This window comes from Macrobrachium nipponense, chromosome 30, assembly GCF_015104395.2.
Source record: "Macrobrachium nipponense isolate FS-2020 chromosome 30, ASM1510439v2, whole genome shotgun sequence".
Lineage (NCBI taxonomy): Eukaryota > Metazoa > Arthropoda > Malacostraca > Decapoda > Palaemonidae > Macrobrachium > Macrobrachium nipponense.
In genome coordinates, this window is record NC_087218.1 from 36207738 (window position 1) to 36230197 (window position 22460).

Below are 22460 nucleotides of genomic sequence, written 5' to 3' on the forward strand. Positions count from 1 at the left end.
GCCTCAGTGGCGTGGTTGGTATGGTGTTGGCGTCCCACCTCGGTGGTTGCGAGTTCGATTCTCGGTCATTCCATTGAGGAGTGAGAGATGTGTATTTCTGGTGATAGAAGTTCACTCTCGACCTGGTTCGGAAGTCACGTAAAGCCGATGGTCCCGTTGCTGAATAACCACTGGTTCCATGCAACGTAAACAAACAAACAAACTTCTCGTTCGAAACGAACGAAGTTTTCGCTGTCCTTTTCTGTCTATTCGTGTATTATTTTCTTCCTTCTTTCCTAATAACAAATTCTTCTTTCTATATTTCCCGTTACATTCTGTTACCTCTTTCAAATGAACACAATAATATACTTTGAAAGCTTGAATTCCAAGTCGGTGGCCCTGTGGTGGGCTTGTTCCATATGAACAGGGTTCATGTTCTGTAATTATGTAATAATATCAAGAAAATTAAGAAGTGAAACCGGTTTAAAAGATATATATATATATTATCTATATATATATATATATATATATCTATATATATATATATATATACACACACACACACACACACACTCACCACACACACACACACCACACACATATATATATATTTTTTTATCTATATATATATATATATATATATATATATATATATATATATATTGTACACATACATACGTAAACAAGCTTCTAGATGGCACCACTGTCTAGCAACATTTTTTTATTTTTTCGTGGCACGCGCGGTACGCCAAGGTCTGCAGTAAACCTCTTTCAGTAATCAGATTTAAACCTAGTAACTAAAAGATGCCGAGGAGCAAACTTGGTACGCATCCAGACGATCGTCACTTTGGCGTGTGTGCGTGTGCACACACACACCCACATCCACGCCCTCGCTTGTACGTATAAATACACACTGTCCACAAGGACCTCAGTGTGTACTTGTAAATAAAGAAAATAAACTTTTTTTATCAATAAAGTTCTTAGTTGCGTACTGTGACCTCCGTGATTTGAAGAACACTAGACTTACTATGTATAAAAAAGTTTCCGTGTATAATAAATTGCTTCAACTCTCGCAGGAATATTTAGTGTATCATACTCCGCGTGGTAGTAACTTCAATAAACATATCTATGCACAATGACGAGAAATCTATATCTCTGCATTTACTTTTTTATTTCTTACGTGAATTTCTCTTTTCACCCAATACTTCTATACATTTTTTAAAAGCACCTGAATGTCCACTGGCCTTGTTTATCCCACGCGCCGCCTTTCATTTACTCTGAAATATCCTGACGTCACGTACTCGCTGCTCATAGACCGAGAAGCATTCCTAGCATTAGGCGAGTTTAAAACAAGGTCATAAATGACAGCAACAACAGCAAGAGGAACTTTGAGAAAAAAAAAAAAAGTCAAGGTAAGGCTAGATTACGACTCAAAACAAACTTCTGAAACTGTACTGAGAAACAGTACAGGTTCAGTGTGGAGGGAACTTTTTTTTTTCATTAGACACATCTTTCACAACGAAGAGAGAGAGGACAGAAAAAAGACTAAATCACTGCTCTTAACGAACAGCTGAAACGCTCTGACTTCAGGAACAGTACTGGAGGAACTAGTCTAGTGTCTACGCTAGATAGACATGTACCTCCTCTCATGACGAAGAGACCGAGATAGTCGTGGCTGACACGATGCGCCTCTTTCTCAAGGTAAGGAAACTGCCAGAACGAACTTCTCTCCCCTGACTAATGACAACCCCGCCTCTTGTAAAGAGAAATATATTATTATTATTATTATTATTATTATTATTATTATTATTATTATTATTATTATTATTATTATTATTATTATTATTATTATTATTATTATTATTATTATTCAGTTGATGAAATTTATTCATATGGAACAAGGCCACCAAAGGTGCCACTGACGAAAACCAAGCTTGAAGGGAATATGGTGTTCAATAGGAAGAATAAAAAAGTAAAGTGAAGTACAGACAGAAGAGATCCCACTTATCAAAAAGAAAAACAATTATAAATAGGTAAAAAAAGAAGAGGTCGTAAATGTAATAATAATAGTACTGGGATAGTACCACTGCATTGCACCTATCCAGATACAACTCCCACGAAGCCTCTAGTCCTCTGCTGATAAAAGACATTCAACATTTATTCAGTGTGAAATACGTTATTTCTAAGTGTCACCTTAGAGAGAGACTGTGTCAAGCAGACAACCACATGTCAGGATGCATGCTTGCAAACACCACCACAGGCAGGTCACGAGGAAATTCTTGGCAAGCGATCCTCTTGCCTGTACGGATAGCACCGCCGTCCTCAGACTTGTCTGTGTGTGTGTGTTTTTTTTTAATTAAACGTAAACTTCTTGGCTGGCCATGAATGGATAAGACAAAGAGACGTGTCAAGGATATTCAAGGATAGTCTTTATTTGACCAGACAAATATTGTTCCATGTAAAAAAAAATAATTTGTACACAGCAGACTATGATTAACACCCAGAATTGGATTTAGTTCTTTTCATTGGATGAAAAATGGAAAAAAAAAAAAAGTATGAGATGACTTTAATAGACATGAAAGGTGTGATATATATATATATATATATATATATATATATATATATATATATACATATATACACACACACACACACACACACATATATATATATATATATATATATATATATATATATATATATATATATATATGTGTGTGTGTGTGTGTGTGTGTGTGTGTGCGTGTGTGTGTGTGTGTGTGTGTGTGTGTGTGTAGCTTAGAGCATTAGTCTTTTTTTTCCGTAGTCGAAGGTTCCGTAAACAAAAATCAACAAGGCTGTCACTTGAACATATTTTTCTACCTATTCTACTCTATTCTTAGACCTATTCTATTCCTCCTGTATGAAGAATCATGTCATACAATAATAGTCGAGGGACGTGGCTCTTGGCAGTGTGCCCTGCAAGTGCTAATGTGTTTACACGGTAACATTCTATGCGTAAATGTGCGTCTTTTTATTTTCCTTTATTCAGTTATAGCGATCTGAGTTTTCATAGCCTTGCTGACTGACCAATGGATATTAGCCATTGATTATCTTCGTTATCTTTTATCCAAACATGTTTACAGACATATGAACTTATGTTTAAGTGTAATTTCATCTCTCATTTTTCTTAGTTTTATATGGAGGTCGATGGCACATCTGCAGCCCAGTCTAGAGAGAATAAAAGTTGCAAAAAATCGTGGAAATGTTTTTTTTATGGCTGAGTATTTTCCTCAATTTTCACATTACTGTACCGGAAATGTGTCTTATTGCTATTTGTATTAATAAAAGTATATTCAAAATGAATACAAAGCGAGTTTTAATGTAATTTATATGTATAACTTTCCTAAAATGAGGAAAAGTCTATTGCATTTCCAAATACAAATCACAAATCCCCAAAATAGAAAAATACTTTAGTGTACCGTAACAATTTACATTTTCTTTGAGATTTTGCCATTAAAGAAAATTGATAACCAGTTATGATGGAAGCCCTAAATAGAATTCAAAACTGTCCTCTGTGATTTCAAACTTACAGCTTGAGCTATCAGTACTAATCACTATGGATCTACGATTATCGATAATAAGGTAATTCTAAAGAATAACTCCTCACGGACTGCAAGGAACGTAACCGCGGATACGACATCACTATAGTATAGGGATTGGGGCGTCCAATGTATTTCGCCGTGTTTAGTACTGGTCCCTAGGGGTTAATTACAGTCGTCCAAATAAATATTACTTAAAATTCTTGTTCAGGAGGTAAAACTGCATAGAAAATCAGCAACTGACATAGTCTAGGCCGCCGCGGAATAGTAATATAGATCTACCGATAATAATCCAAGTTACGTGCAAATAAAAGCTAAAATGAAAAAAGTTAAGTATATCTTAGTTTTACCAGACACTGGAGCTGATTAACAGCTCTCTAGGGCTCAGGGCTGGCCCGAAGGATTAGATATTTTTACGTGGCTAGGAATCAATTGGTCACCTAGCAACGGGACCTACAACTTATTGTGGGATCCGAATCACACTATATCGAGAAATGAATTTCTATCAAGCTAAAATGAAACTTACCTATTTATTTAGATCGAGTATTTTTTTAGCTCAGAGGTTTTGTTTCAATTGCATTTGGATAGTTATTTCATTATTTTAAGCTTCTTGTCATTTGGATTGCGTCCCTTAAAGTTTGTTTTTAACCGATATTTATTTCATTATTTTAAGCTTCTTGTCATTTGGATTGCGTCCTTTAAAGTTTGTTTTACCGTAATAATAATAATAATAATAATAATAATAATAATAATAATAATAATAATAATAATCAGAGTACTACTGATCCCACTGTGAGGCGTGTCATTCAAGTCAGCCTGATACTAACAAACGCTTGTACTCACTCTCATCACGTTACTGTATACTATGCGCGCGCATGCACGTGTCTGAGAGAGACAGTGACAGAGAGGGATTAGTTACAAGTAAGATATCGATTAATACTTTCTCTGTAGAATGAACCCAGAGCTGGATTCCATTCTTGAATATTAGAGGCGGTATCCATTAAATTTAGAAGTTCTGGCATGTGTTTAAAGATTTTTTATTGCTTTTATAGTATAATTTTTTATATAATTCTATAACGAAGTTGGATGGAAATTGTGGCGTCAACTGTCTGCCCAAAATTACAGATATATATATATATATATATATATATATATATAATATATATATATATATATATCACGAAGTTAGAAAGAAATTATGGTGTCACACGTGTCTGTTTGTCAACTGTCTTTCAGAATACAGATATATATATATATATATATATATATATATATATATATATATATATATATATATATATATATATATGTGTGTGTGTGTGTGTGTGTGTGTGTGTGTGTGTGTGTGTGTGTGTGTGCGTGTTTGGTGTGTGTTCCGTTTACTCAGTTTTGTGTAGTATTTGCCACCCTTTGTAGGCTACACTCATTCATAATCTAATATTTTTTCCAACTGTATTCCCCTAAGTCGCCTGTCAAAAGAAGAAAAAAAGTAATAGTCATGAATACTGAACTGATTAGAGAGCAAATTGACGCCTTAACTAAAGCATGGTCCCCTACCCCGCCCCGCCCCCTAAAAAATACGATTACTCATCAACTCTTAACTAATGCATGGCCTCGCCCAAAAGAAAATAAAAATTAGTCATCATATAATCGCTCAAGCGAGACTGAGTTCCGTTTCGAAGTTGAGGCGAATTGTCTGTCAGATCCATCCGGCTGGCAAGGTTGCTAACTCTGTCAACAATTGACATCACGTCAAGTTTTACCCGTCATTGACTTTTATATTCGTTTATTATAATACCCGAACGTTAGCATATAAGCACCATTTTGAAGGGAGATTAGACCAAATTGTTTCAATAAAGCGAGATGAAGCAGGGAGTGTGTTTGTATGTGCGTGGGCGGGGGAGGGACAGAGGATTGGGGGATGAGGATGAGGAGGAGGAGGAGGAACGGGAAGGAGGGGGTTGAGGAGGAATAGGAGGAGTATAGGCGAGGAGGCCCGAGAAGGACGAGGCCGAGTAAAGGCGTGTCTTTGGAGGAAGGAAGCATCCCAAGATCTCTCTCTCTCTCTCCCTCCCTCCCTCTCTCACACACAGACACATACACAACAGAGCCTCGGGGACCTGGGAATCTGCTGTCTCGCACTCCCTCTCTGTCTCTCTCGCTCACTCTCTCTCTCTCACTCACTCTCCCCTTTGGTGTGTGTCTCTGTCTCTCGGTTCGTCTGTGGCAAGAGACAAAGAACAGTTGGTGGGGGTTGTCATTGAACGCCCCTGCTGCTGCCGCCGGCCGCCCCTAAACCTTAACAACGCATTCCTCGGTAGATTAGTCACGCCTAAACAGCTACAGCTACGATGGGTGAGTTGTTTAGGTTTAGACTTGTGCCTACTAAATTAGGCCTCTCCAAACCGGGCATTAATGGTCCTGTTTGTTGCATTTAGTGGTCTCTCCTTTTAGGCCCGATAGGTCTGCTGGCCTCTCTCTGTAGGGTGTTGTTGACATATAGGGGCCCCTGGAATTATTTTTTACGAATGTCATTTGTTGTCATGTAACGTAAAACTTCGACCTGTTTTGCTGCCGGGAATTGACGCTTCTGGTTATTGCAGGCTGTGATTTTTTAGGCCTTGGTTTGGTTTTTTGTCATCCAGAACTGACCACCAGTTTTTCCGCTTTGAATTGATGCTTGTGGTCGTAATGCAAGGCTTGATTTTAGGCCTTGGTTTTCGCCGTTTTTCCGCCGGAAATTGATGCTTAAATTGATGCTTTTGATTAATGCAGGGTGGTTTTTGAGGCATTGGTTTGGACCGGTTTTTCCCCACAGGGAATTGATGCTTGTGGGCGATGCAGGCAGGGTTTTTAGGCCTTGGGTTTGGTGGACTGGGTGTGGGTGCGTAGGCGTTGCTGGTCGAATAACTAAGGCAAGGGCTGATTACTAGGCATTATATCTAAATCTATGCAGGCTAGAAGTTGTTATTTAAGCTCCATCAGGAAGGTTCATATTAACCTTGAATTTCAAACCGGTGGGCTGAGTTAAGACCTTGCTAGGATGGCCTTAGGCTTGTCCTGTTTGTTTGTTAGGTTTTCCTGTCATGAAGGGTAATGTTAGTGTAATGAATGATAATTATATCCTCACTTGGCTAACAAGTAATGAAATATTCTTTGGGCATATCATGTAACGACAGTCGAGTTCTAGCTTGTAGCCTAGGGCATGGCAACTGTCAAGATTGTAGGCTAGCTTAAGCCTAAACCACCCTGATTATTATAGGCTACTATTGGGTTCGAGTGATGACGTATTTTTGGGGTAACTTTGCCTAGGCAAATGCGTTAGCTTAGGTAAAAATTGAACAACAAATTTTCTGTAGATTTTTTTTTTCAGTTTAGCTTAGCTTAGGCAGTGCTGTTAATAGATGCGAACCCAGAGCGAGTTGGTTAGGTTGTTAAAAGTTACTTTGAAGCATATTAATGTAGGTTGTAGATTTTTGTTCAGTTTTTTTATTGTGACTATTGAAGGTGATTTTTCCATGAGAATGCATGGTTAGTCCTTGACACGCCCAGCCAAGCCTAAAGTAACTGCGACTACATTGTGATATCAAGGCTTTTGGGTAGGTGACAAAAACTAGTTGGCTGGACGAATGCATCATAACCTAACCTACCCTAGTGCACCACACTCACTGTTGAGGCAGCTGACTCATCCCAGTTTAACCTGATGCAGGTCATGTTAGAATATAAGGAGATATAGAGGGATGCATGCCATCAGAACTCCCTAACTAATGGTGTTGAGTCCTGCTGTGTGGGGGAAGGACACCTACCTTTTGCACACCCCATCATGAGACAGGGTTACTTTAATCATACTGAGACTATAATAATATCTTATTGAGGCTACTTAGGTTATTTGTTATACCCTGTGTCGGCACCTCAATAGGGTATGGGTAGCCCCCAACCTACATTACTCTAGCAGTGTGGTTTTCCATTATTGTTAGACACTACATTGCAGCAGGCTAACCAAATATTTATGACAGAAAAGAAAATCAAATGTCAAAATAACTCAGAAAATGTTAGTAAAACTATATTTGATTTTGGAAATTGTCTAGTTCCTACTTAGACACCATGTCTTAACTACTGCAATATGGCAACGTTGATTCAGTAAGGTTTTCCGGACTTACTGAACATTCACTTTATTGCACTGGAAAACAAAATTGGTCAAGAAACATGGAAAAGTTTCATTATTGGTTAATTATAAATATCTTTATGAAAAAATTATAAAACTATTAACACACCTAGCTGAAATAACACTAAAGAAAGCTTATAAGTGGTTGTGATAACGAAGATAATTATCAATAGAACCAAAAGACTTTTTATTATAACAGCATATGAATAATGTTATATTTGATTTACTATGTTTTTTCTAGGCCTATTCTTGTTAATTTTCTTTTGTATGTGTGAAGCCAATTAAAATACCGGCAGTCCCAGGGTTATGACGGGTTCGGCTTATGACGTTCCGAGGTTAAGGCACTTGTAAATTATATTCATCAGAAATTATTTCCAGGGTTATGATGTCTACAATGCTCATCTGGCACAAGAAATTTGACACCAAAAATGCAAAATAATCAATATTTGAAGGTTTTTGTGATGCAAAATGCAATAAGAATGCAGTTTACATAGTATTGAATGCACTCAAAGCATTAAAAGTAAGGTTTTCTTAGGATTTTTGATGATGCTCCGACTTACAACGATTTTCAGGTTACAACGCATCTCAAGAACAGAACCCCCGTCGTAACCCAAGGACTGCCTGTATACAGATAGATTATTTTTATATATATATATTATTAATTCCTGTTGTTGACATAACACTTAACAAGTGAAATTAACTTTTCAGAGGAAATTACCGCGAGCTTGGAGAAGTTGCGCGTGTCCTCAGAAAATCCTACCCCTGAGCCATTAGACGAGCTTCTAGATCAGATACACCAGCAAGGTAACTGAAGTTTTCTAGCCTTATGTATTGACAGTAAAGGTGTTGTGATTGTCACTTCATAAAGTTTAATAGAGGCAGTATTTGTGCAGATAACTGTTTGCTCTTTTTTAATGTTGATTGCAAAGTATATTATAAAATTTCACCACAATATTCCAGATGATGCCATATGGCACTCATAAATTTTATATAGTCACGTTCTCAAGCATTAAGTTATGTGCAGCAGTATATACCAAGTAGACCTTGCATTGGAGTGAAGGGATGTACTGGCAATGATACTATGTTACACATCCTACTTTTTCTCATATTACTAGATTTTCCTATTCTTATTTTTCATATAATTATTCTTGTACGTATAAGCCTTAAAGGTCTGATAGGTTTTGTCATCTTAGTACATGTTGACAGACTTCATATTTTTTGGGAAATGCAATTGATACCTCATGTTCTGAAAATGCAGGATTTGTGCTGACAGTACAGCTCCCACAGTATTGTTATGATTTTCATAACGTATAGATATGGGCAAGGATAAGAACTGTTAAGTCCATTTTTTTTCTTTTTGGTGAGTTTAGCGTACATATACGTATATGCTTTTAGTTTTGTGATCATTCAGTGAAAAAGTCACTATTTCTGATATGAGTAGATGTCAGTTAGCCTACAATTAAGTATCAGTTTTAGCCATTAATTCAGTAACACTCGAAGCACAATCCATGCTGGTATCTTTGTCTACTATACTTTGGAGAAATGCTTAAAACTGAAAGTACCTGTACATTGTCTCAAGGCTATACGTATGAGTAAAAGAAATTCCCTAGGGAATATGTACATCTTTTTAATCACATCTGATAGTCCTCTGCCCAATGGGCAAATATTTTGCCAGTGCATTTTTAAATCTGGTTTTGAATAGTGATTTTCTCTTCCAGATGATACAACAGAGGTTTGTGAAGGACTTGTCAATGGTGGGGTGCTGCCGTTATTGGCTAGCGCCATCCAAAGCTCATCAGAGGAGGCACAAGCCAAGGGCGCAGAACTGGTGGCAGAACTCGCAAAGGTATCTAACATGAATATAAATTAATCACATATCTCTTAAGGCCCAAAATGGTTTCATGTTTGTTGGTAATGAATCTGTTGTTTAATTTGAGAGCGTACACTGAGCATATAAATTTTATCCAAAGTTTTTTCTCTTTTATTCCTTAGAACAGTGGTTCTCAACTGGGGATATTTTGATGGGTCCATGGGACATTGACTGTATTCGGTAATAGCAAGCTGGAGATTGTATATGTAGTGAGCTCAGTTTTATCCAGCTAAAGAATTGACCATTCATTTTTTTGTATTCTTGTTATTAAAAATATTATAATGACAGTCTACAGGTTGTAATTCTTGTTAATTAGCTATACTTCATTTATTGTTATTCAAAATGGAATCTGTTCTCAGAATTTTTTTTTATTGGGCTGATGGTTTCAGACCTGAAACGAGTTGAGAACCACTGCCTTAGACAAAGTTAAACTTGTTAAAGGGTAAGCACATAACTTTTATGAAAGTGTAGATTCAAACAATTTTGAAAATACACTAGGAAGCAGAATTCAGTGAAATACAACATGATTTGAATAGATATTCTTCAACTTTTAGATGAAACTTAAGGCCTGAGAGTGTTGTCTGCTACAAAAATTTTCTGCTTTATATTTGGGGATTGATGACATCTGAATGTGGACTCACAGCAAGTTAATGTATGAAAATGCTACTGTATTTTAACAATTATGCTATTCTGTAACTTAAAGTACCTTTTTTGGTGTCTGATAATTTACAGCAGTTTTTCCCCCCTTATTACCATCATACACACAACAACAAAAAATGTTTTGAATTGAAAATCAGAAATGTTTTTGTAACAAAACAAATGAAAATATTCCATATAATATTCCACATTACTTGCTTTGTGTTTTTGTTCATGTTAACGTTCTGACATCACAGTGGAAGAAGGTGCTCATATGCAGTTTACAACAAACAGCAGATGACTTTTTGTCAGTTATAATCAGTATCATATAACTATCCTAAAAATTTAGAGTACACAAGGTACATGTGCTTACCCTTTAAATCCTCGTGTCTGTATTAATGGAACATGTCTGATTGTTCAGTAGAGTTAAAACTGTACCCTCTTATTTTAGGTTGAAAGTTGCCGCGTAGGGTGTGTTACAAGTGGCCTTGTTCCAATACTAGTAGAGAAAATGGCCAGCACTACAACTGGCGTGGCGCTGCAAGCATGCCGAGCTCTCGGCAACATTTGTTATGAACACGGTGGGTGGCCAAATTTCAGCTTCACTGAAAAGCTGTGCTTTGGCGCACGATCACATTAACATGCAAGGCCTCTTCTGTGGTTTGATATCACCTTTCGTAAGACTTGAGAGCATTTCAGTTGAATTTAAGTCCAATTCTACTGCATGTCTTTCCCTCAAAGCTGAGTTGTTTTGTTGGGTGTTGAAACCTGTATCTCTGCATCTTCCTGGTCTTCCTGGAATTATGGAAGGATATGTTTTTGCTGACAGAGGATGAGATTGTTTCACTAACTAGAGTAACCCATTTTAATGTGATTTTTAGTTTCCCAAACATGATATCCAATTGCCAGTAGTTTTGAGTTTTATGCTTCATATTTGTAACAGAAGGAATTTGACGTTTATGGTGTTTACAAAGTGCTTTTGATTGCACAAGGATTTCCTAAAATATAATTTAGTGCTCTGAATGTAGTAATATAGCTGTATGGGGCATTATTTCAGTTTGTTTCAAGGTATGATATCCATGCTGGTAAGAAGGCTTAACTGTTTTTATGAGTAAAGGGGTGGGGTTTTTGATGAAATGTTTTGTATAAATTCCATAACTACAGTTTTTCAATAGGATGTTACTACAGCAACTGGTCATTTTTCCATAGACTAAAAGATTATTCAGTAAGTGCTGAGAATAACTAGGCTATTGAGGACTTTGATTTGAATATGCAAACTGCAGTCGTGTCTTCATTATTGTCATCTTTGGTATCTTGTGCATTTTAGGCATTGATGAATTGATAAAAGCTGGGTCTTTATTTTCTAGAGGTTTATACTTTGTTAAATGAAAAGACTTCCTTCATCTTAATGTCAGCACTGTAAAGCAAGGCTTAAAAGTACTAGGTAGCAATGACTTCCAGTCATACCTGCCTTTTGACATAAACTAAGTTTTCATTATTGACTGCTGCAGGCTTCAAAGAAACCAGATACTTTGTTGTTCTAGTTATGCTGTAGGATTTGTATCTCTAATGACTGTTAACAGTGAATGGCTTAATGTATGTTTTTGTTTTGTGCAGTATGTTATCTAATGAAAAGGTAAAGGCTAGGACTTGAATGGTATATAAGTAAATTTGACTATTAGTAGATAACTTGAATGAAAGATGTCTTGTCTGTCACTCTTTCTTGGTTTGTGCTTATTACTGAAACAATCCATTAAAGCCTTGTATTGATTTTATTTGGGGGGGGGTTTTTCTGTTCTCGGGCATCTATGGTGGTGGTGGCATACTAGTAGTAGTTTCAAAAGCTTGGAGTGTATTGTAGGAAGTAAATCTTCAGTTGGTTTTTTCAAATGAATGAGGACTATGCTGTATATAATACAGTAGTGTACAGTATATTGAAATGAAAACCTTTTTTTAAACAAAATTTATTCTCACAAACCCATTGTATTTTACTTTGCATTCTTGATCTCTTTGTTCCCAGACACTATAGGTGTAACAAGCAAAAAAGATAAATATAGGTAGTCTTTTGGGGGGAAGAAAAGGATGAGGATGAAGAGACATTGCAAGAGAAGGTTCCATCTTGGGTTCAGCCATTAAAAACATCTTTCCAGGCCTCTTTGGCTTTTCCAGATTTGCCTTCAGGATACCCTAATGTGGTTCTGGGCGAGTGCAATTATGGTTCCACACAGAATCCTCACCCGTTTTATAGTTTGGTAAAAGTAGTCCCCTCCAGGGAAGGTGAGCATTTTTACTGGGACTTGGGAAGGATTGTTGAGCTTAATTATGCAAGGTTAGAAATTGGGTAATAGTAATGCATGCTTAAGGGCAGCTTACATCTGCTGTAGTAGTAATACAAGCAGGTACTGGTGGCTGAGGCAGATAGAACACCTGAGCTTAGGCACACTACCCTATTCCTTACATTTGCTACAGAACAAACATGGGTCCCTAACCAAACTAGGAATGTAAAATTGTCATTTAGTTCCTCGTTGGACGAGTGGATTTCACGCTCGGCTACAAATCCGGTGGTCCGACGTTCGATTCTCGGCTCGGCCAACGCAGAACCAGGGGATTTTATTTCTGGTGATAGACATTCATTTCTCGATATAATGTTGCTTGGATCCCACAATAAGCTGTAGGTCCCGTTGTTAGATAACCAGTTGGTTTCTAGCCACGGTGGTCTGGTAAAACTAAGATATAGTACTTAACTCGTCAAGCAATCCTTTATATGTTTGCTTTGGCATCTTCCAAGGAAAAGAATAGGAAGTAAGAAAAGCCCAGAACTGAAATACAGAACACTAAAAATGGAGTAAAGTTGAAAAATATAATATGAATTGGGTATGACATTTAATTGAGAGGGGAAATACATACAAAATAATGACCCCTGTGAACAATGGGAAAGCAAAACTCACTTATACTGTATTATTCAAAGAACTAAATTTGAACTGATGCACTAGTTAACTTCGTAGTTCACTGCTGGTCAGAATAACTTCTTGACACTGTAAACATCAAATATTAAACACTGAAAATACACATTAACTACATGTAATCCAGGGATCCACTGCATATGTGCAGGGCACCCATGTCCTTGATCTGTGTTAAACAAAGACAGTGTCTGATGCACCAAAAGTCTGGGACTGTAAGCTACTGGGGAAAAAGAAATATTTCATAACTAAATACTGCTTTACACCTTGAACTTGTGAAATGTTTTGGTAGTTTCAGTTGTATTTCTCAAGTGACTAAAGTATTTAACGATTTAATGGGCAAAAGTGATACATAGTGGTGCAGATTTTTTAATGTTCTTTGTTAATCATATACCTAGAGGGGTATGTGGGTGGCTCCACATGTCTCGTGACCAAGCACAGATGCCAATAGTCCCTTGCGTAAACAATTATTTTAAACTTTACCGGTTTCCAGCTGGCGCTGAGTATTTATCCTAATGTTAGGACCTTAGGTTTGTAAGTTATGAAAAATACAAATTGGTTTTAAAATTTGTCATGTTTGGTGAATAGTATAGTAACTCACTTTCAAGATGGTCCTCATTCATTTGAGATTAAAATTTTAGATTTAATTCTGTGACAGCATTCTGTATCCAAAAATTGTTATTGGTTAAGTCTTTGATTGATAAGTTATTTTCAGTGCACTGCATGTAATTTTAGATTAATATTAGGTTAACTATTTAGAAAAAAAATTGTATGATTTCTTATGTATATTCAAGTCATTCCTTATTGAGATATTGGGATTATTTGAATAAATCGCCCATATTGATGCTGAAGACGTGTTAAATCTGGTTTGTTGGACTCATTCCTTGAGTATGCTTACATGGATCAGGTGATGATGCTTGAAAAGTATTACTGGAATTCTTGTGGAAGATAGGAAAGTGGAGAGCTAGTGTTGTGATAGTAGACAGGCTTTAGAAGAAGTAGATCTTTTCAGTTACTTCAGGGACATGCTAGACATGCCAGCAACTGAAGTGCTGTTCATTGTGATTAGAATCACATCTTGCAAATTTCCCCTCTGTGAAATTTTTGCTTTGAGCAGGTGCTGTATGTACTAGATGAAATTCTCTCACTATCTGATTCCTGTAGGCACCTTAGATTGCAATATATGATCACAGTTGGGATGAGATGCAGAAAGATTTGCCAGGTTTCTTTAAATATGTTTTTGTTAGACTTCTTTGAGGGCTAGCATATCTCACAATGTACTTAGCTGACATATCCATCGTTTTTGTTGTTACATATTATATGAGCAATGCATTAGTATAGACCTTTGTTGCATATACATAATATGGGAATTGCGTTGTTGTTCAACCGTTCCTCCTCATTAATGGTAAGTTTCTCTCCTATTTCTTACAGGTTACTTACGGACTGTCTGCCTTATCATTCTGTGCCGTGTTGACCTTGCCAATATTCCTCAAGTATTTTCTTTTTTTATGCTTAATACTTTTGGCACTATAAATATACCATGGTAGTTCTTCCCAGCTTGGTATTTTTATCTTGACATATCCAAGTTTTCTATGTCATTTGCCTGCTTTTTCTTGTTCAATTGCGCTCATTCTTTCATTCTAGTTTTCTGATGACTACTGTAGAATGTATTGATGCTGCTGCACTAGAATGCAAAGTAAACTCACTTCAGCTAACAAGCTCTGAATAAAAATAACATTAGACTTTAAACAGATAATTTTCTAAACAACTGCAGACCCATGTGTACATTAATTACCAACTGTGGTTGGAGGTTACTTGATAGTAAACAGGTCATTCTAATGTGATTAACATCAGTTAGGTGGTAGTTAGGATTACTGATTGGGATGTGAACTATTTCATTGTGGGCTACTCTAGAGTATTCTTTAGTCTTTCAGTTTCTGGTAATATTTTAGTTACTGTTATCCACATTTCACCATTTTCATTTTATGTAATTAAGCTGCATATATCTTACTTCTCACTCAGGGAAGGAATGGTTCAGTATACTGTTTTAGAAACATATATTGAAGGTAATGCTACTTACAAGATAGACATACTTAATGCAGGTTTTATTTTTTATTGTGGAAGTTGAATAAGACTGCTGACTGATTAAAATCTCCATTTCCTTTTTTGAACCATGATAGTAAGGAATGTGGTGAACCTTCTTCACTTTAGACTATCTATTACCTGAAGGGTAATGGAATCCTTAGCGTCATCAGTTTATATCTTGCTAATTAGGTTTCACCTAAAGGAGACTAGGTCGGCCATGGATGCTACTTTTAATTAAACTCACTGTAGGTTTCGGTGTGATGGTTTGAAAGAGGGACATCACTGTTAGGACATCCTCAACATTATTTGAGGGTGTTTGCAATGTCCCTTTGGCCCCTAGCTGCATCCCACTCATTAGCCTCTTACTTTGCTATCCATCTTGTGTTAACTAATTCTCAGTGCAATTGTGGGATTATTTCCTAGTTTCACCTGTACATCCATGTACTTTATTTCTTGTTTTCTGGATTGCTTGATCACACTGTCCAGCCAAGCTAATTCCCTCTTTTCAAGCCCAGAATGGCTGAAAGTGCTGCAGTACTTGTCTTAGTAGCCCAAATTCCCTGCTTCATTTATTCATGACCATTTGATCATGCTGAAGTGACCAAGTTACATGCAGAAGTGTTGTGGGAATTCTTTTCTGTGTTGTTGCATAAGATAGAGTTGATGTTTCTGTACAGTGGCACCATAGGTGTGGTCCACCAGTTATCATACTTTTAGATCCAGACCTTTGTTATATGTAGTCTGTAATTTCTCCAGTATAGAAAAAAAATGGTCATTTTGTTATAGTGTGTTTTGGACTACAAGGAGATGATTATTCCAGAGCAGCTAGATAATTATAGAGAAAATGCATAGCATGAGGTTGTTTTTAAGGTCCAGCTGTGATAGAATATATCAGTACCTGATGAGGGGACTCGCTTAGAATTCCACTGACAAGAAATCACAATGATCAGTAGTGTGAAAGATATGTTTGCAGTCAATACCATTGTGTTCTGTTAGTTGACATTAAAACTTTCTAGGCAATAGGGAAAAATTGGTGGTTTTACATATCAAGGGATGTTGAATATTCATTGGATTTGTTGAACAAGTTATTTTTTCAAGCTGTAGAGAATGATCTATTCACTGAACATGTTGTCATATCACTATTTAACGTTTAGTTTGTGTTTAATCACTGAATGACCTGTTAAGGTCACGTTGCTTTACCCCAACCTTACAGTTTGTTTAGGTTTATGGAGAACTGATTTATATGCAAAATTCATTCAAAATTATAAAGTGGTGTAGCATATTTGGTTGTATTTTAATATTATAGTATGTAATGTTATGAAACTCTTCCATTGGGTTTCAGTTTCACATTTTTGCCAATTACATTGTAAATTTGAGAGACCAGTGGTCCTCAAAAGAATGGATTAGGTATTTTTGAAAATTGTAATTGTTGGCATTGTACTACTGAGAGTTACAGAGCCTCAAGGTAGTTGGTATTGTATAGTGCACCTTATGAGCTATGCTGGATACCCTCATTCGCTCTCTTGATTTGTCAGTAGTATTTTGAACATTCAGCCTTGCATTTCTAGTTGCTATATTAGCATAGTAAGATTATGCATTTTTTATAGCCTTTTTTTGGCAGTGCTACTTCGTTTGTTAAAATTTTTAAATGTTTTCTTGACTACAGTTTATCTTCCAGATGGTGGTCGTGTGAGTGTGATGGAGTCTGGTGGGGCTGCACAGCTCCTTGGTCTTCTACAGAGGGCTGCAAATCTTCCAAACTCACCTGATGACCACCAGTTGCGTCTTGTCTCCACAGGATTCCTGCTGAATCTCCTAAACTCGTATGACACTATCCAGGTATGTTTGGGATTTAGACTTTTAAGAAGTGTAACAGAAGTCTTGGTTGTCTTGAAGGCATTTTTGATATTTTAATTGTTTCATTTTTACTTTTATAGCCTTTCATTGTTCATGGGATACCTTGTAAACCATAATGTAAGTAGTTTACTGCTGGAATAATCCCAGAAAAATGTATTATTTCCTTCTTGTGGAGAATTGTTCCATAACTTGTCTGAATCTTGTATTTTAATTGGCACTTATTGTTTTTCAGGATCAGTCAATGGAAGCTGAACTGGTTGATGTCCTCTGCCAATATCTGGACAAGTTTGCTGAAGATGAAGACATTCCAACTCATGTCCTTCTATCTCTCACCTGCATGGCTGATACAGGTGAGTGTTTTATTGGAGAGTAATTATATTTTTGTTTACTTACAAATGTCTATCCAAGAGCCTGACAAATTGCCTTACCTATAATGACCTAGAATGACAAACTTGAGTATCCTTTGATGAACAAGTTGAAGACACTGGGCATTTGAGCAAGGAGCAATCGAAAGGAATTGATGGAAAGTAAAAGCTGCATCGAGGGCCTGAAGGGCTGCTGTAGAGATCCTTTAGGGTTGATTACAAAACAGCTTGAAGGCACTGTTGGCTATGCTCTTTTACAGTTGGCTTGACAAGACAACCTTCTTTAGGGCAGAGGATGCATGGGCCTCCTGACTTTGTTAGAGTGACACCTAAGTTAGGGCATTGATTAACCAGTTTTTGTTTTGGCAGTATGTATATTATGTTATGTTATGTTATCCAAGGGATAAATAAGCAAAGAGCTATTTACAGAATATAGTGTCTCATTTGTTCCATTTTGTTTTGTGATAGTGTCATCTTATATATTATGTTTCTTGGTGCTGACCTAGGTTTATTTGCCTATGCCTGCCATTCATATCAGAACAAAGTGTTGTGATTATTCATTCACATTTGACATCATTACATTTATATGAAATGTGAATGAATAGATAAAACTTCCTCAAAAGAAGTGGCTTGATAGTTTGATTTTTCAATAAACTGAGACTTTTTTTTTTTTTTTTTTTTTTTTTTTTTTTTTTTTTGTCTGTGTTCATATATTAGACTTTGTAAGTTGGTGGGCTTAGTGATATAACTTTTTGATTTACCTGGTGGCTTTATGTTTACTGCTGATTTGCAAATGACTATTCTATGTACAGGCAGTCTCCGGGTTACGATGGGGTTCCGTTCTTGAGACGCGTTGTAACCCGAAAATCGTCGTAAGCCAGAACATCGTCAAAAATCCTAAGAAAACCTTACTCTTAATGTTTTGGGTGCATTGAAAACTATGTAAACTGCATTCTTATTGCATTTTTCATCAAAAAAACCTTCAAATATTAATGATTTTGGATTTTTGGTGTCATATTTCATCTGCCAGATCAGTGTTGTAGGTGTCGTAACCCTGGAAATAATTTCTGATGAATATAATTGAAAAGCGCCTTAACCTCGGAACGTCGTAAGCCGAGACCGTCGTAACCCGGGGACTGCCTATAATGTACTGTATTGTAATAATTTAATTTGTTTAAAGAATTTTATAGTAAAGGTCTTTAAAATAAAATTTGGAGAAGGAAAAAGCTGAGACAGTTGTGGATGGCTCAGCTGAAATGAGAGCAAAAGGAACTTGAGACATATTTTAGGAAGCATCATTGTTGGTTGAAGGGCTGCTGCAAAGAATGTTCTGAGGTGTGTCACAGTGTGCTTTTTGTAAGCAGTTTCTTTGCCATTATGTATAGGGTTCTGGCTCTAGCATTGTCTGTCTGTTACACTATACAGAGTACTGGATTTTATGCAGTGTGCCATTGACCTTCAACTAATTGATCCCAGTACTCACTTTCTCCTTAGAACGTTAACCTTAACTCTTGCCTTTTGCAATTTTTGCCCTGTGTAAGAATGCATTTTTTTATGAGTCAAGAAATTTGCGATTCACAGTGATGATAGTAATAGATCTTTAATGATAGCTATTTCCTGTTCTTAATTCATACATTTTTTTCAATTTTAGAGGTTGGGCGAGGATTAGTGGTGTCACGAGATATCACACCACAGTTGGTACGCGTCCTGAAGATAAATGAGTCTGCTGAGGTTACAGAGACTGCTTTAGAACTTATTACTAATATTGCGGAAACAGGTGATTATAAGCACTTTGTTCAGTTTTTCATCATTCATCAATGATTATCCTTGTTGGTTTTGCAATATTCTTTATCTCAGTTGCTCCCATCTTATTCTGACTAAACAGCATGCTAATATTTTTGTAAGCAGGTCTTTATCCAACCAATTACTTTCATTAAAGTGGGTTTGACAACCAACACTTTATTGATTTTCAGAATGTGTCAAGACTCAGGTAGCCAAAGGAGGAATCTGTGAGGCTGTTGTAGAGGTAGTGAGGCGTCATCGTAATAGTCCGAGCTCTGATTTGTCCCCACCAATTATAAAGACTGCCACTGATCTTATTGTCCTCATTCTTGTTGGAGGTGAGTATTTTTTTATGTAGATATTTTTTGGCTGTGATTGATATCCTTAATTTATATCTCTGTGGTGTTGTAACACCTGTAATTGTCTGAATACAGAAAACTATCGGTTAAATAGCATTTCTACAATATTTTTTAGTTGTGAGTACCGACACGTTTGATAGTTTCCATCAGGTAGGGGAAGATTTCCAAATGTGTGGCATTAACATAGTTAAACTTGATTTGAAGTAAAACTAATAATGTCTATTCATTGATGTAAGCTAGCAAATTAAATTACGTATCTCCATTGTTTCATAAGTGTCTTAAATATATGATCTTACGTTTCTCATAAGTGCTTCCACAATCTAATGCTGTAGATATAACAAGTACAGTAATGTAGATGTTGTATATGAATATGGGATTAGATGTTATTTTCATAATGATTGACTTAATTCCTCATCATTTTCATTCTTTTTTAACAGATGAGAGTATGAACATCATCTATGACAGTGGTAATGGTCCTGTGTACAAAGAATTAGTGGAATGGCTTACATCTGATTTAGAAGATTTGCAGATAGCTGGTGCTCTTGCTATGGGAAACTTTGCCAGAAGTGGTAAGTTGACTTGAAAATTAAGCTTCAACAGGTGTTTATTTTTCATGCAACTTTGCTGAAAGTAAGGAGGGAGTTTGTCCAAAGATTCTATCTTTATTCATCAGTGGTGAAAATGAGCGAGTATATTCACATTTCTAAACACTTATCAGATAGCAAAGCTTCATTTGCTGTCATGCTCTGAATGTACACATTTGTAGTTGGGAGGAAAACAAGAAAATACTTAGAGAAAAAGGACAGTGTTTAAAGTAAATAATGGACGGAACAAAAATATAATTGTTAGATTTCTTTAAGTTATCTAACATACAATAAGTATGTATGTACATAAGGAAGAGCAAATCAATAAGAAATATGTGAAAATTATGTACACCTGGACCAGGGACCAATAAGTGGGCTAAAAGCTTTTCCTGAAGTTATCTTGACAAGTAATAACAGAAATGACATCAAGTAGGATTAAATAAAAATCAGGGACAGTGTGGACTAACAATACAATCAGTTACCAGTTGTTAATACTTTATTTTGTGTTTTGACAAAATCATACTTTAATTATAGTGCCTGCTTTTATTACCTTTATAGTATTTATAAATGTTTAGCTGAAATATGGAAATGAGCTTTAAAAAAAAAACTTCAAGGGAAAAAACTAACCTTTAGTACAAACAATGTAAAAAAAACCTTTAATTAATTCATTGTTGTATTACATAATGATAGAGAGAATAAATATAATGAGTTAGTAAGTACGTAGAAATTTATTTACATCCATTCAATCACCGTAGTATTTTATAGCTTCTGGATAAATCACTGTCTTTAGTCCATTTGTTCCATGATTATTTCCTGTGTTCATACAATATACATTGTGTATTTGTTGTACTGAACCAAAAAATAGTATATTATAGACTGCTGTTGGTGAGTCTGCACAAATATTGACTATAAACATGTGAGTGTAGTTTGTGCTGAAATACTGTTGGGAACAACAGTGCTCCTTATATACATTAACACAGGTCCTCTTATATCTAGGGCAGTTAGGGGTGTATAAAAAGTTTTTGTGGTATATAAAAAAAAATCATCATAATTTTATTAGAAATATTTTCTTATCCAATTGTTACATGTGAATCAGTTCTAATCATTCAGGCAGTCCTTACTGGATTTTTGCCCCTTCCATACTATTTTCATCTACCGTGTTAGATGTTGAGCCTTCTTGTACTGATGTGTATTACTGTATTTCAGATGCACACTGTATTCAAATGGTTGAAAGTGGAATCGCAGAAAAATTGCTCAAGGTTCTTTCAAGCCATAACTCTGGGGAAGGGGATATTCGACTACAGCACGCTCTGCTGTCTGCCCTTCGGAATCTCAGCATTGCTAGACAGAACAAACCTGAACTGGTGAAACAGGTGAGTTTGCTTTTGTGGCAGACCACTTATTGATTATTGTATTGGTGAACCTATTAAATATGTGTGTATGTTGGTGCAAATAATTGAATGGCTTTAAATGATTGAGCACATCTTACAGATGCGCTGGTTCTTGAATTAAAAATTGGGGACTGAGGTGCATCCTCTATCTCTTCTGTCAGGACTTTGCTTTATCTAGAGCTCTCGCTCTCTCTCTTTGCTCTATCTAGAGCTTTCTCTCTTAATTACCAGTTCATCCACAAACATAATTACAATGTAGTGGTTGTCTAGTTTTTTTTTTTAAATGAACCTTACCTCTCCATTATATTGCTTTTACTTCTGTGCCAACGGTAGTTCAAGCTATATAATGATGGAGAGGTGAGCATTTGAAAAATAAATCCTAAGCACATAATTATTTTGTGTAACGATTTAAAATAATTCTAACCAACCAATCCCCCTTTTTAACTGAAGGCTTAGTACTTCAGTGCATTAATTTTAAATGTATATTAGTTTTTCAGTTCTCATATTGTTGTGTTATTTCATTCTGAACTACCATAAACGATTGTAAAGTCTGCTTCATACTATTATATTTTCCATGGAACAGTTTTGTGTTAGTTTCCTCACAACTTCTATCATGAATGTGGTTTCTGTAGTCTTGAGTGTTTTACATTTAGGTATCCATTTATTACATTTTTGTTTGATGCAGATTTTTTCTTTAAAGGGTGTCCTGGAAGTACTGCTTCCCATGGCAACTGCAATAGAGACTTTCCCTGTGGTGTTTAAGCTTTTGGCAACTCTTCGCATGATCATCGATGGGCAAAGTGAAGCAGCAGTAAAGGTAAGACTTCAAATCCTTGAAACTCCAAA

General features: G+C 36.2%; 1 protein-coding gene across 1 annotated transcript in view; it reads left to right on the top strand.

The window, feature by feature from the left end:
- Window positions 1-5542: 5542 nt before the first annotated feature.
- The window catches only part of LOC135202445 (rap1 GTPase-GDP dissociation stimulator 1-B-like), a gene marked incomplete in the record, with an annotated part of 33992 nt that continues 17074 nt past the window's right edge, over window positions 5543-22460 (top strand). The window contains 11 exon segments of the mRNA XM_064231845.1: window positions 5543-5915; window positions 8434-8529; window positions 9444-9571; window positions 10683-10812; window positions 16943-17115; window positions 17366-17483; window positions 19150-19275; window positions 19472-19618; window positions 20077-20208; window positions 21430-21596; window positions 22315-22431. Coding sequence (XP_064087915.1) covers window positions 5912-5915; window positions 8434-8529; window positions 9444-9571; window positions 10683-10812; window positions 16943-17115; window positions 17366-17483; window positions 19150-19275; window positions 19472-19618; window positions 20077-20208; window positions 21430-21596; window positions 22315-22431 — 1338 coding nt within the window.